The sequence below is a fragment of the Falco punctatus genome (assembly GCF_963210335.1).
Source record: "Falco punctatus genome assembly, chromosome: 4".
NCBI classification, from domain to species: Eukaryota; Metazoa; Chordata; class Aves; order Falconiformes; family Falconidae; genus Falco; species Falco punctatus.
Window position 1 is genome coordinate 89,241,709 of NC_137583.1, and position 16,774 is coordinate 89,258,482.

General features: G+C 40.6%; 1 protein-coding gene across 12 annotated transcripts in view; it reads right to left on the bottom strand.

Moving 5' to 3' along the window:
* Positions 1–16,774, bottom strand: part of TNS3 (tensin 3) — a 282,694-nt gene that overhangs the window by 132,558 nt on the left and 133,362 nt on the right. For all 12 annotated transcript variants that reach the window (XM_080382108.1, XM_080382101.1, XM_080382105.1 and 9 more), the window contains one exon: positions 5,389–5,427. In XM_080382108.1, coding sequence (XP_080238234.1) covers positions 5,389–5,427 — 39 coding nt within the window. The remainder of the gene's footprint in view (positions 1–5,388; positions 5,428–16,774) is intronic.

Below are 16,774 nucleotides of genomic sequence, written 5' to 3' on the forward strand. Positions count from 1 at the left end.
GTTTTGTCAAGAAGGTGTCTTGTGCTTCTGCAATCAAGGGCACTAGGGGAATGCGGCACCAACAAATCAAGAAGTCAAGAAAAAGAGGAATCATGAAGCTGGGAAAAGAGAAAGGAAGGGAAAAGCATAGATCAAAATTTATTAGAGCAAAACTGAAGAGGAAAAAAGTGTTAGCTTAAAAAAGTTTCAAGCCACCTTTGCTTCCCCATCATTCAGGAAAGCTGTATGAACCAGATGTGGAGAAGCATCATCCCCATAAAGGTTTTTCCAAAGCCCACAGACTTCTTCACATAGAGACACGGGCACTATGGTTCTGGATGGCGACAAAGCAGGAACTGAACCAGCAGACACAAACCTCCACTGGACCCCGCCCTGCTTCACAAACACCACGGGGCCCAGCCCAGCCCCGCTGACTTTCCCTCCCCACCAGGTGCAGGCATGCTGGCCGGGCGGCGCGGCCTGGCACTGCCGCTCTGCTAGGACTGAGGGAAGGAGGCGGGAAAGATCCTAGCAATGCTCCAGGATCCCAGGGAGGTCTGGTTGGCTTTCTGTACCCTTCACCTCCACCAAATCGTGCTTGCTACGTGCAGATAACAACACTTGCTATGTGCACATCTCACAGGTCCTGTGAGCTAAAGTTTGGATGCAGCATATGGGGGGAAAAGTAAGTCCCCATAAATAATGGAACTGGGCCTTTCCCTAGTTTTCCGTAAGATTTACATTCTTTGAATAAGGAAGGAAAAACCCAGAAATTAACTGGCCATTAGTCAGGGAAAATTTATTACAAATCAAACCCACTTGCTGCAGTTTTCCAGCAAAGCTTTTACCGATCTAAGCCGGACAGCCAACATGGCAGCTAGCAGAGCAGAACCACTGTGGCCTGGCAGCTCCCAGCTCCCCACGGCCACCGCCCAAGGGCACTTGGAGGTCACACCTGATCAACCCAAGTTAACAATCCTACATCTTCTAGGACTGAGGCCCCACTTAAAAATGAAACTGGAGAATGCAATCCGTCACCCGCACGCTCAGGCCTTTCCCAGCAGCACAAACGGCCTCAGATTTCTCAGAAAATCTCATGCGGGCTCACAGTAAAAACAGGCTGGCTGTGCTCCCTGGGAACAACAGGCGGCCTCACATTTTTTTCTGGGAAGATGCATTTAAAAAATAAATGAATGCATAAAAAATAAATGAATGCAGCAAGGATAAAAACTCATGTTGTTGTATCCACTGATCTTTCTCAGCCAAAGCTGCTGGGGAGGACTGCAGTCACCGGGCACTATAGAGACAAAAAAAAAAAAAAAAAAAAAAAGGAAGGGGAGAGTTTTTGCTTAAAAGGACTAATTTTTTTTCAAATGCTGATACAGTACTGAATTTTCTTAAGGTTTTCGGTTCTCTTCCTCTCTTCCCCCATATACACCTGGGTTTTTTTCTTTGTACCATAATACATTTTCACAAAAATTCACTTTTAGTTTCTTTTGAGAAAATGCTGTATGCATGAAGGTATGTGTTAACTACCAGAGAAACAAGGAGATATGCAATAAGGATGAGACCACTGAGACTCCACTACTTGCTTCTTCAGCAATTTTTTCAAGGTATTCTCCCATTCCTTTAAAAAAAAAATCACCAAAAACATAAACATCCCAAAAAAACCTACCTACACAAAAACCACCCTTTTCTTGCACAGCCAGTTTTATTCTGTTCACCTCCTCTTTTGAGACAGGCCAGAGCACAGTCTGCCGCACTGTTCAAAATCAGGTTTTGCATTTTTTAGGAGGGGCCTGACTGTGAAAGTCTGATTTTTCTCTTCACAAGCAGAAAAGAGGCTTGCATACTTAAGGAAAACAGAGCTAAGCAAACCAAAAAAAACAGAACCCCTGCCACCCCCCTTCCCAGTTTCTACCAAAATAATTAAACTTCCATCCAACACTTGGCAAAACAGCTAAACAAAATTCAGTTTGAAGTGATGTTACAATAAAGCATAAGTAGCTGGGTAAGTCTGCACTTAATCTTTCTGCATTAGAGATATATAATCTTTATAAATATTATAAAGAGTTTATATTTTACATATATATAACATACATATAATCTTTATAACAACTGGTTGTGAAATGTGGTATTTAGATGACAACACTACAGATATGCAGAATTCCTTAGTAACTAGCTGGAGAAAAAAAAAAAAAAAAGAGGGGAAAAAAGGGGGGGGGTGTGGAGCAGAAGAAGAAGGGTTAAAAAGGTTAAGTCCAAAATTTCCCTGGTAAAGATCACTACTTAACTGTGCCTTAAAACTGACAAGTCATGCAGTGAGAAGGGCCATTCAACTGATGGAGTAATTTTAAGATAAGAATCCATGTATGCTAAGAGGTTTGGGCCTTCATGCCACATTTCATTACCACAAGACACTTGGTGGGATACATGTGCAAGCCTCTGAGGAATTAATTTCCTTTATTCTTTTTCAAAAATACATGATCATGAAGGACGGGGAAAAAAAAATAATCAGTGGAGACAAACTTACTGCCTTCTTGAAGCATCTTAAACCACCCTAGAATACTTCATAGCATCTAAACATAAACTCAAAAATACCGTCCTTCCATTGGCTTTCCCTGTATTTTATTTTTATCTTTTTAAAGTAATAGATGAAATGAAAAGTGTTTGGAACTTTAAGGTTAGGGAGCTTTAAACCTTCTTTTCTTTTTGCAGTGCTAGAAAAAAAGACTTGTTTAAGAAAAATGTGTGTACTTGTTAGTAAATTTTTCCTTAATTAAAAATGTTGTTTTAAAAAAAAGTAATTGAAAAACTTTCAAAAAAAGATCCAACAATTCCAGAAAAGGCTGTTTAAACAGACTTGGCATCTTTGATTTTTATGAAATTTTAGGAGAACTGTTACATAAGCTAAGTCAGCTCTTTAGATTAAAAAAAAAAAAAAAACAAAAAACAACAAAAAAACCCAACCAACAGTGACCATAGCACTTTTTCACCCTTTTTATTTCTTTTTTAAAAACTTTGGGTCACGCTGTACACCTCTGCAATGAAAGTCCATTGCCACTACTAACCCACTGCCTATTCGTGAAATAAAACAAAGTGCACCGGAATAGGTCACGTTTGTTCAACATTTGACTTGAATTAACAGAACTGGACTAACAACATCCCCCTTTCGCCGACCAGAGGAATGTGCATGACAACATAAAGTAAGCAGTATTAGAACACTTCACAGCAGCTGGTTTATATAGCACCTGAAACGCCAAACAGCTGCATTGCATTGATCTATGAAGATCCTGATGTCATTACGCAGCTCCAATATACACAGCTCATCAGAAATGGGAAGAAAAGGCCTCTTTGGAAACAGACATCCAAGCTGAAAATAATCAATAAAAACCACATTCTGAAGAAAAAGAGCATCTGTGAGTTTCGTCAGGCTTCAACAGCCTTCAGCAAACATGCCACTGAGAGTTTAACTACAGTTCTTGCTGTAAGCCACATTAAGGAGAGCAACCATTATATTGGCTAAATATATGTAGCACTAATTTAGAGCAGGCATATGCATCGTTTATTCACATCAGAACTGGAAGGCTGGAATTCCTTGGCTGGAATGAATGGGGATAAATCCATAGTTCAGCAGCAAATTGCAATGCAACGAAGTTTTGATTAATTGGAATAGAGTACTGCCGTCCTTATTATTTAAAGATCCCAACTACTCGCTCTTGATCTTCTCAGTATTTTACACTCAAAATGACTGTAAAAGAAACTGCTTACAGCTAATATGGTCATAGCTTATCCTTCTTCAGAACAACATAACTCTTCATTGAACAGCTAAAATTTATTTGGGCACAAGGCAGACTCCCAATCTGAAAGTGTAACCACATTTCACAGCAAAAGCAAAAAAAATTGCTCAGCCTCACTCTCAATAATAACATATTACACAGTATGTAGTGAAAGTATTTCACCTACAGCTTTCCCTGCAAGAAATTTAAATTAAAATCTACCCTTTCTTCTGCCTAAAACTAGTAAATGTTTTATTCAGGGACTGAGTATATCTCTGGCTACATCCCTGCTAGTGAACTAAAACAGGTTAGGCCACTTCTGCCAGCCACACTGCCCAGATCACCCGCATTGCCCCATGTTCACAGTTCACATAAACCAAGTTCAACCCGAATTATTAACGGCAATGACTGGTACCATATCCCACAGGTTGCTGTATGCTTAAAATTGTTGCTGAATGACAAATTTTCCATGTCAGAATCCATATGCAGGTTGCATGCACAACACACAAGAAACAGCAACCACGGTTGCCAGTCTGCATCTAATACTGTGAGCTGCAGATGTAAGGAAGGGTTTATTTTCTATTTATGATTTTAGCAGTAATGCCATAGAGGATCCTCAGACTCTGACGTGATTTAATTCATAAAATTACTGGGTCAAAATTAGGAGAGACCTCCCACAAGTTGATATTCACATTCCTCCTAATAACGTGAACCACAGATTTAGGATTCCAGCCTTTCTTTTAAAGGACAATGATTAAGAAAAGCATGAACCAACACATCCATAGCACTTTTTGACTTCTGTCGTTCATATTAGGCAAGTAGCATTACCTGCATTTTTCCAGCAGGGAATCAAGACACAGAAATATGCAAAGTATCTTGGCCAATTGCTGTCACAAGGCAGGAGCGAGATGCAGGATGCCCAGTTGCCAGTGGCTGCATCACATATGTAAATACATAGGGCTCTCAGCTGACACTTGGGCATCAGCTGTTGCCTGATTAGTTCTAGTAATGGCACTAGCACGTGGTAGTGCTGGTTCAATAAATAGCTGTTGCATCCCATCCTCCAGGCCTTATTCATATTACCCTTACAGCTGAAATAACCAAACTCAGTCATGCAAGCCAGAAAAGCCTTATCATTTTCCTATCATGAGGAAGCATGGGTTAGCTTCCTCTCTTCCCCCAGCAACAAAAAAGAACAGGCCCCAACCAAATAGTCTGCTATCCATATTTCCAAACTGAAATAAGACATCAGTATGTTGAAATAATTAATGTCTTCTTTTGTTACTTAAAACACACAAACAAAAGCAGATAAGGTAATACAGACAACAGCACATGGTTGTGGCATCACAGGCAGGTCATCCTGTCCCGTTTAAGGAGAATCTAAACCGGCAGAAAACATTTCACCCAGTTAATCTTTAGCCTTGAAAAATGCTCAATAAAACAACCAGACTCCTGCATGGGACAGGACACTAACAAGCTTCAAGAACAGACCCTTGATTTGCCAAGCCCTCACAGGGGAAAGGTGATGGCACGGTACTGAAGTAACAAAAGATTATTGGAGGCTACACGAATAACTTAATCTATAACCTAATAAAACCTGATGGATATCAGTAGTGCCAAAATCACTTACCAGTTCGTAGTTGCTTGGAAAAAAGCAGGGTGTCACCACCTGGAATAAAACACAATAACAAAATAAGAGAAAAAAGATACTTCCTTTGGAGCTGACCCAATCCCATTGACTGAGCTCCCTCAAATACTCCAAAATCCAGGCAAATGGGCACCAACCAGACCAGGTGCAGAATCCGAGTGTCCTCAGCTGCATTACTTTCTCTCAGCCCCCTGAAAAGTTTGCATTAGCTCAGTGCTAACTTGGTGCCTTGCACACATGCTGTCATCAATGGAGCCAGCTGAAGAGTAATGCCTTCCCTCAGGTCACATATGCAGGGAAATGTGGAGGGCTTTCTTCCCTCCTCCAGCCTTTGCAGCCTTCTCATATCAACTCAGTTTTAGTTTAATAAATAAGTATTCTGCTTTTCATGTACTCTAGGACTTCAGCAGTTCCTAACACCTTATCCTTGTTCTGGCTTTTTTAATGGGGTGTAGGCTGAGCAGAGAAAGCAGAACAGATACTCCGTGGACTCACATAATTTCAGAGGCTTGGCTTCACGTTAAAACGCTTCCTATGGAGAACATGTTCTGGATGCATCACACCAAAAAAAAAACAAAAAAACACAAAACCAACCAACAAAAACCACTCTTGTTTGACTATTCAAAACTAAAACACAAGAAAGCCAAGGAAAGCATGACTAACTCAGATTACCCGACGATCTAGGGAAAAGCAAGCGTTAGCTGCAGGCGCCCTCGGACCTCACACAGCCAAGTCAAAAGACTGTGGTTCATCAATTTACACCACTCAGCTGAGCCCCAGTAAGTCATCATACACGCTCACTTTAACAAGCACTTTGAGGCTAACCCCAGTGAAAACTCCTTTCATTTAACGCGTTCACCTTCACAATTACGGCTCTCCAGGATGGACTCGCCTCTCAGCCAACAGAGCAGAGCCAGGAACTCAGCAGCAACACCTGGACTACAAAGGTGTTTTCTCTCAGGTCCCACTGGTGAGCTGTCCCACCAGCTCTCAAGCCATGGCTCAGAGTGTGTTACTGAGTAGGAGGGGCCTGATGCATCATTTATAAGCGTTAGAGTAATAAAAAGAAGATGCCATCCATGCAACAGAGCAAGCAGAAAGAACAAAAAGAAACCTCAGTCCTGCAGGCAGCCCAAAGAGACAGACCCGATTACACCAGGACAGCCTGCTCTGGTCTTACCTCCGAGGAACAGTTCTTAACCACCAGCAAGGAAGGGATGGCATTTGCCTTCATAATTGCTTGTGAAAGGCATGTAACTGATTCTCAACACTTCTTAAAACACAAAGGACTTACTAAAAAAAAAAGGTAAATAAAAGTAGCAGCACTTTGATTTTCCACTCCCAGCCTCCCCATGATCTCCACACTATCCCTGAGAAACACAGGACAGAGAGGAGCTGTGGAGGTTGGTCTGCTGCACCCTTGGGCTCCTCAGCAGGATTAGCAAGTCCAGGGTCTTAATACGCCACATTTCTGCAGCTCATTTCATGACTGCCTCTCATGATTCACTAGCCTACCCAACCAAACATCCGTACTAAACACATGGAAGATGTTAACTAAGCTGTCATGATAGCACTCCCGCTGCTGAAAGCGAAGACATCTGCCTCTGTGAGCCCTCGCCCAACACAGCATGTAAAACTTCAGATGCCACCTTCAATTACGACCACCAATTCTCCTTTCAAGCCAAAGTGGCAAACCACCAGGCAGAGCAGTTTGGAGCACTAAAATCCAGCTTTTGCTAGTGTTCTCATTAGCAATGCGTAAGGTTAAAATAGATAAAAACTGAAATTTCAACTATTACTTTCCTTTCTCTGCCTACACTAGAAAGAGAAAGAATTAATGGAAACCCCAAAGGAGCTTGCAGGCTGGCTGGGTAGTGCAGTGGAAAAGCAGAGATGAACTGATATTACATGCTCACATAATTAATAATCAGAAACACTATAAAATAATTGTCATCACTGGAGCACATCAATATCACCTCTGCTCTCTCCATTCCCTCCACTATTAAAAATCCTCGAGGAATCAAGCATCTCCTTTCCCCTTGGCTAACCAAAACACAACCCTGCAGTAACCTCCTCAATAATTACAGCTGACTCACTGCCTAAGAAATAAGAAAAATCCTCTTTATTCTGACACAAGAGCACTAGGGACATCCACGGGAAAAGAACTTCGGCAAAGAATTACGGATTTTTTTGGCAGATCTGTGGCATTTTATTCAGTCAACTCACACACGCTCAGGGCTGTAAGATGATGAGAGCTAATGTTAACGGTTAGCACTTCCTTGTTTTTTTTCTTCTCTGAGCTTCACTCTGCCTACAACAGCTATACGGAGCAACCTGACTTTACAGATAGGCTCCATCTTGCCCTGGTTGTGGGTCTTTCACACTTTCTTTTTACAAAGATCAACACTGGTGTTAGATGGTGCTGTTCTAGGACTACCAAAAAGTTCCATAAGACCCCTTCTGGTATGAACTGCAATCCCTGGTGACCACTTATTGCTGTGTTGAACCGTCACTGAACCGCAGAGCACTGAAAATGCATCACACAGCCAAAGATCTGGGTGCACTGCTACTGTTTTTGAGCTACAAAACTCAATGCAAGACACACTGAATCATCCAAGGTGCATTGACTTTTTTTTTCACTGACTCCATATACACAAAGAGCGTATTTCTTCCCAAATAAAGGAAAACAGTCAAGGTCTCTATGTATCCTAATTTCAGGTCTCACAAGCAGCTGCAGCAAATTCTTCCACTGTTAATCTAGACGCAGGTTAAAAGCAAAAGAGCTGACGTGTTCACAGATAACAGAGGTTGTCACAAGGTCTAGGCAACCTCAGCTGAGGATATGAGTGGCTCCAACTCTTTTTTTCCTGGTTTGCAAAGGTCTGAGACATACTAAAAAAATAAAAATCAGCATTTAGAAAAGAAGTATAGAGCTGGAAAGCAAGACCGCAGGGCTTCAATCCAGTATCAATACAGATACAAAATGGACTATAAATATCTCATTCATCAGTTGAAAAAGTTATGCATATTGTGTACCAGCCACGCTAAACAATAAATGTCAGGACTTTTCTGATTCTCCAAATAAGCTGCAGCTGATCTTAAAAAAAATAAAAAAAATCAACAACAACAAAAAACCCAAACCAAACCAAAAAAAAATGAATACAAAACCAAAACCGACATTTGTAATCACCTAGTTTGTCAGCTTTTCTTTATTCTTTTAAGAAATACACTGGATATGCAATAGTGTAGTACTTCACAGTTCCATACAACCAAGGTGCATTTAGCTTTCGTACTCCTGCAAATTCATGTATTAACAACCAGTATCAGAATATGGACATGTCTTGCCTGATTTTCAAAACTAGTTACATTTTCAGCACCTGACTCATACACATACATGCATATAGACGTATTAGGCTACCCACAAATAACCAAGCAAATACTGGAAAAACAAACTACCTGTTCTTGTATACACAGTTAATACAGAAACACTTTCCTGGTGGGATACTTCCTGAATAGAGCCTTAGTTTGGAAAACTCCCGTATTGATGGAAAAAAAAATTAAATAATTACTTTGATGAAGAATTCTGTCTCCAATGAATCTGCAGGTAGTTTTCCTTCGTACTACTGTAACACCAGCCACACCAGTTAATGAGTAACCAACCAACTCCAGATAAATGTTAACTCAAACAAGACAAAATGTCAACAAATTTCAGGATATCTGGCACTAAGGAAATAAAATGTGTCCCCGCTTGCTGTAACAGACACGACAGTGCCCCTCACTGCTGCACAACAGGTCATTTTCTGGCATATCCCATATTTATATTTCAAGGCTTTTTTTCACTCCCAGGTGCATCTTTCATTTTTACCTTCCTTCCTTTTTATTTTCTTTTTGCAAGAAGTAGGTTATCATCCACTGGAAGAAACATCTTCAAAGAACGAGCCAGTTATTCCCAAAGGTGCATTTCAAAGTCCAAATATCGAACACTATCGTATCGCTTTTGCAAAAGCAATTTAACAATTTGGCTATACTGAATTACTTTCTTCCAAGGAACAGTTTTATCAAGTAAGAAACGCTGGCATGCATGCCACAGGTTACGTGTAACACAAAGGATGTGCAAGGGGAGGATTCTTCATCAAATATATACATGACCTGCTAAAAAACAGTTTGTTCTAGTTCACTAATTATCACGTTACAAAATTGATGAGAAAGGGGAAAGAGAGCAGCAAGATGAAGCCACTGATACCCTCCAAATCACGTGCAGTTACAGTGATGTTAGGAGACCTTGTGACTGTTGCATAAATGACTGTCAGGAGCCCAAATGGTAAGCTCATGGAAATACTTAATATGTGTCTTTACATACACATTTTTCTTTCCCCAGGTTTTTGTTTGTTTGGTTGGTTTGGTTTTAAACACACACACCTATTTATTTAAAACTACAGCTTTGGAGTTAAGCCCTGAAAACGTAAGAAATTTCTCTGCTTAATTTTCTTCTTTTGACATGCCTGTCAGTGATCATCCCCTTCTTGATAGGACAAGGAGGAATGGTTTTAAACTGAAAGAGGGCAGATTTAGATTACATATTAGGAAGTGAGGATGGCGAGGCTCTGGCACAGGTTGCCCAGAGTAGCTGTAGGTGCCCCATCCCTGTCAGTGTCCAAGGACAGGCTGCCCGTGGCAGGGGGTTGGAACTGGATGATCTTTAAGGTCCCTTCCAATCCAAACCATTCTATGATTCTATGATCTTCCAACCCACCCCACAAAATGCTCAAATCATAAATCCCCTTACTCACTAAGGAAACAAACTAAAGGACATTAAGTGCAGCATCTCTTAAAGTAACTCTGTGCTTTCAAAGATACAACTTGCAAGATGACTAAATAAAAAAATTGTAAATCCAAATTCTAGAAAAAAAAGGGACATTATTGGGATATTAACTTGGGATTAAAAAGTTACACAACTTCTATTTAATAATAATAATTAAAAAAACAACCAAAAGCACCACCACCACATCTCTAGTTGTGTGATCTAACTCAGTATCTAACTCAGACTTTTGTCCTGGAGATTAAGCAAAGCACCCTGAGCATTTCATGCTAGAGAGAATAGCTATAAAGCGTGCCCCAAACCCACTGTATTTTCCTCTTCAAATTAAGCATGTTTTGACACATTGAAAACAGCAGCCTTAAAGGAAGATCTACCAAACACAGCAGAAAATGAACGAGCACTTTGCAGTCACTACAATGTTTTAATTAACAAGATATAACTGTGTTCCCACAAAGAAAACAAAGGGGGGAAAAAAGTAATAGATACAAACCAACACTGTGATTCAGTGCACCTATACACCATTTCCACTCTCACTTCAGAACAACAAATTCTTTTGCCCTAGGGAAACAACCCTCCTACTTGACTAATGTAAAGCAGTTCTGAAGTTAAGTTTCTAAGAAACAAAAAGATTGCATTGTAAATTGCAAAGACAACTACACCTGAAAAACTGTTCATGGGCTTCGTTCATGATTATCAATAAAATGCAAAGATTTATTCACATATAATGCTGTCATAGAGTGTGCAGAAGCCAAGAAACAACAGAAGAGCTTCCTAACACATTACATTTTTTCTCTCCTCTCATTCTGTGATAAAGCTGCTACAGGGAACAACAGAACAATTCGAAACCACATTCCAACAGTGACATTTTGGCGCCCTTTTATTAATGTCTCAACTTCAGTATTTTTTGTTTGCTGAAATAATGCTAACACTATATGGACCCACCTCAACGAGATGGAAAGAGGATCAGCAGAACCTTGAGGAACCCTCTATGTGTTTCTTGGAAAAAAAACCATGAGTAACTGAGTACTGTAACATCTAAGCCATGTTCCTACAGGCCTAACCCGTGCACAGCTCTTTTCTGTCTACTAGTGATTATGCCTTATGAAACAAAGTCTGAAATTAGCACCTGAAATGGAAAGTTACATACCTTCAGGAGGGACTTAAAAATTTAGAGTAGTTATTTACATACAAATCCCTGTTTCCCAGACAAAGCCACAAAGCTGTTTCAAACAAAGCTGCTGAAGGAAAATAAACCTTTCACAATTAACTAGGAATGCAGCCATCCCCAGATACAGAAATGTATTGTTCACGTATCTTTGCCACCTCGAAGTCTGGCTTTCTTCATGCTGTGATATTTGATCTTGCAGAGTCACAGTTTCAACCTGTGTTGTAAAAGTTGTTCTCCAGCGCTCTGAAGAACAAATATACGGCAAGACATTTGCCACATAGGTTATGGGGGAGAAGGGTAAACTGAAGAACTTCTTCAAAACTCCAGTGAAACAGAAGATCCCTAGAATCAAAAATGGATTGTTATCTCTCCTGATAACCATAAACCAGTAATCAGAGGTGAAGTCCTCTTCTTTATCAGGTCACTGGATTTGCTCCAAAAGAGTTCAGAAGCAAAGGACAAGAAACTCACTCAGAAGAACCTGGATGTCGCTAAGAGGTTAAACCATACCAGCAGGAGCCCCAAGATCCTAAAACTAGACTTCTACCGGGCTTTGCACCACCCCTTTGCACTGTGGTCTGGTTTGACAGCCTGAACTGTATGTAAATGGAGCGCTGGCTCCTGTCCCTCCTCAATTAATCTGTTTAACCACAGGTTTATAAAGTAGGTTGAAAGGATTTGATGCTAAATAAGTGTAAACACATAGTATCTTTGCTCAAAGTATCTCATTTTGCTGCTGCTTTAAAGAACAGTTAAAAAAAAATAATCCTAATTTGGCAATTGCATACATCTTTGCAAGAACTGACTTCTGCTTTCTTTGGGTCAGATCTGACCTCTCCAAGCTTAATTAGCTACACATTCCTTGGCAAACTATGTTATCCTTTCAGGATTCCAGGCTTATTTATTTTGGTGTAATCCCCATGAGAAAACACGCTTCATTTGCAAATTGAAACAAATCTCGCAGGGTTACCAGACAGGGAGGCCCTAGCAAGCAATGGCGGCACAGTTCCCCGGACATATGCCTCTCCCAAAGGAACACGCTACCAGCAAGGACTGCATTTGCTCAAGGCAACAAGCTGTGCACCAGACCTGCTGAACCTCAGAACTGCCGACCTTTAACATACATACATATATATATATATATATATATGTTGGTGTGATTTCTCTGGGTTTCAGTCTGCTTCCAACAGCTGAGCAACAGTATAAGAGCTAGAGACATTATGGTTCCCAAGATAGCATGAAAGCAATATTTAAACAATAAACTTAGGTTAAAATAGGGGGGAGTGATCTTTTTTCCTTAATATACATTATAGAGAAGAGGGCAATGTGGTGAAGGAAGAGGGCTCCAGAAGACAGCAATGACAGTCTCTTCCGCTCAACATCACAGAAAGATACAAAGGCAGAAGTCACCTCAGACCTGTTGGTAAAAGAATTAGTTGCGGGGATGGGGGTGTTTGATTTTTATTTCCCTAGAGTTGAAAACCATCCATCTGCAGGATGATTCTCTGCAACTCACTAAGGCCAGTTTAATGTATAAATTTGTTAAATAACAAGAAGGAAAGGAAAGATAGCTCTTTGAATGAGGCCACCCGAAGGTACATACAACAGTCCAGCACAGGCTGGGTTTCAGCCTGTGATAGAAGGTCTGCAAGAGTCATGTCCAAGAGGCTGAATGACCTCTCCAGCAGGAACTTCACCGAAATCCTTGGGGAAAACCGTTGGGAGTACACTGCTCAGCATGTCACAGGAGGCCGAAGTAGCCCAAAGGGTTGAGAACCACGGCAGATCCACACACACACACACTTTCCCGCCAAAATGTATTCTCATGCTGTAAAGACAGGGTCCATCTATAAGGCCCTAGTTCGCCTATTTTTGAGATTGAGAGCACTTTGTTGGAGGCTGACATGAAGGCACTGGAAGCACCTGAGTATTACAGTGTTTCTGACTTTCTTACATCACAATCTTGATTTTTCATAGCCCTATGGTCATTTTAACAAATTTCGCTTCTCTCAAAATATATTAAAACAAAGCCTTAAACATATATATTCTAAATATACCTTCAAATTTTGTGCTATTCAGGAAAGAGATAATGCAGCAAAAGGGTACAGAATGTTCTCCCTACGACAGACTTAAATACATATTTAATCAAAACTAGCTCTCCCAAACAGGCAGCTTTCACTAAGACTGAACTTGCTTTATTATGCTTTAACTGTGGGAGGTATTTTAAATGTTTTCTTCAGCAAGACAGAATAAGACAAGGGAAGCAGCCTTTTAGAAATAATCACTAGTAAAATGCTATGAAGTGTTATCACAAAAGTTGTAAAAGCAAATCCTAGAGTAGCTTAGACATTTCAGTTTGCTGATATAAAACAGTTAGGACTTCTGGGATAAGAGCTCAACCTTTGAAACACATAGTACTCGTTCTCATTCTACATTTCCACAAAATTGTGGCTATTCATGATGATGTCTGTAACTCCATTTTCATTCTTCAATCAAATCAGCAAGGCAGCTCCTTGCAATCTGAGGCTGGGGTAACTCCAACTTTTTGAGATGCAATACTGCAAGACAGAATTCAACCAGCTCGTAGGAGTGTACACTCTTCATCAAAACACCCAGCAAAAGCAATATAGTATGACACAGCATCGGCACAAAATGCTACATGTAATTGGGACATTTTGCCTGCTAGCCAATTACAGCCACTGTTGATGTTCCCAGTACCCTTCAAGATGTTGCTATTGCCTTTAGCTGTAGCAGTGGATGCAAAAGCAGTGTGTCTGGTGTAAAAGCTGAGAGCATCATGTATAGTAAGGGTAAACAACTTTCTATACCAGTAACTCTCAAATAAAGGAGTGGTATATTCTTGTAAGCTACTTGACTCCCATTTCAGAGATGCATGTGGCATAAGCTATATGATGTGGCCTAAAAGAGCATTCCAAGAAGTAGCAGTGCTGGATGCATCATTCCCAGGTTCTTTGCCCCCATTTTAAAAGGATGATAAACGCCTTTCTACCTCTTTTCAAAAAATAAGCTACATGGCAAGTCTGTGTGACATCTCCTGTATCTATACAGGAAGGATCAGAGCTAGCCAGAGAACAGCTGGACCAGTAAAGAAGTCCTCCCCAAAATCACCCAGAACAGGACAGGGCATGGGAGTTAAAACAAACAAAAAAACCCCAGCTCTCATAAAACATCTTAAGATTTTCCAGTGGAAAGTTCACATCTGTCATGAAAACATAACTTATCCATATTTTGGTGGCGAATAAAGAAAAGCAGAAATTGTTTTGTTTCCTTCCCTCACTATCATCATCTTATCCTCTTTTCCCCTTGCCAACAGATTTATTTTTAAAAGAAAATCAGCAAGGAAACAAACAAACCTTGGAGTTGTACATGTACCAGCTGGGTCTTGCACAACACTGTCAGTTATCTGAAACAGTAAGTCCAAATGAGCGTTCTTATCTAAAAACACTAGCATACTTTAAAGTACTTTTTCATTTTTGGAAAGCTCCAGCAAATTAACTGTCAAATACACAACACTCCAGCACAGCACTTCTGCTACTTAAACAACGCAAGGTTTATGCCCATAAAAAGCAATTTCAAGCCCTCACAACCCTCAAAGCCTTACAGTTCTGGTTGAATCCGAAGGCTTATTCATTGCACAGTTCACTACAATGTTATATCTAACAGAGGGCAGAATATTCTGCAGACAGGAGGGTCTCCAACATACTGCTTCTGGTTACAATTAGGTTACAATCAGGAAAAATCAGACTACCCCTTTGGGCTGTCAGTTACAGAACTCATACAGTAATCCCTCGGATTTTTGTTCTAGCCCGATGCATGCATGGTAATGTAACATGCTAAACACTGCTTATAAAGAAAAAAAATCCCCAAATTCTTCAACCTCATTCAGTGTGTTCAGATGTATGGATTCCCACAAAAATGGGTCAACCACAGAGGTTCGATCACATAGTTGTCTCCTGGAAATAACATGATAAGTTTTAAGTCCTTGATTCCCTCTGCCCAAAATCTGAGAGGGTTAAGGAGAACCCATACTGAAATTATAAATAATAATTAAAAAAAAAAAAACACACACACAAACAACAACACAAAAAACCCACCACCAAATCAAAACCAAACTCACATGAACCCATTTGAGCAGCAAAGTCACCACTATTTGGTTCACTGCTGGTCATGCTAGTTTTAATCCACACTTTCCACAGTGCCATATTAACAAAGGTGTAAAAAGGTGGCAGTGTTTTGCTGATCTCAGAGCAAATCTTTTCCAGGTTTCTCAATGATTTTTAAAACTAAAAGAGCTTTACTTCAAAATCACTTAAAAATAACAATGAAATGATTGGCAAACCTCAGGCATTCAGGCAAAAAGCTTGTGGTATTCTGTTTGTGTCTCTTCCCCCCAAAACTGACTTTGTTTTTCTGAGAAAGCGTGACATGTTATCTGTAGAGCCTGAAATGCAACTGAGTATTAAGTACAAAACAAGGATAGAAAGTTCAAGAGAAACACTGTGTTTAAACTGCCACTACCAAAGTAGCAGCCAGCTCTTTAAAAAGTAATACACATTTTGACATCTTGCAAGTCTGGCTCCTGTTCTAATTTTGTGCTGTTTCAAACATTCAGAGGAATTCTTTCCACCCTTTTGAATATGCACGCTGAATTCCCTCAGTAGCAAGCTGATGCAGCCTGCAAATGGGGAAAACAAGAATTATCACCCTCAAAAGAGAGGTGATACTAGCAACAGCTTGAGAAATGGTGATATCCATGATATAGTTGCTTCCCTTTCCAAACTGACCAAGTGTCACTGAACATACTGGGCCAACCTTCACACCCATTTCAGTGCAGTAACAGCACAAGCAGTCCAGAGCAGACATTAGCAGGAACACAGTAACCTTGGAAACCACAGCGAATACTTTATTTGAAGAGAAAGTGCCTCATCACCACTCTGAAGAGTCCAGCCCACTGATTACTCACTTCTGCTCTCAGTCTCTTCCCCGGTTCACCTTCCTAATGGAACTGGTAATCTAACAAGATCAACTAGTGTGCATTTATATTATATTCAGGCTGGCTGGGTGTTGGGTATTTTTCCCCCCAGTCCTCTTGCCTGGGGCTACAAGTCAAAATTCTTTCTGACAGTGCCACTGGAAGCCTGGAGAGGTGCTCCTTTACATACTTTTACTCCGTAGCCCTGAACAGTAGGCACTGTCCCACGGTCGAGACACAGCATGCACTGCACACCGAGTGAGAAGTCACCACCCTCCTGCTCACACAACTCCAGCGCAACACACAGGAGCCAGACGGGAAGAACTTGTAAACAGAAAGCCTTCTCTCATACCCTTCTTAAACAAAAACAAATCAAAGAAAGCAAAGT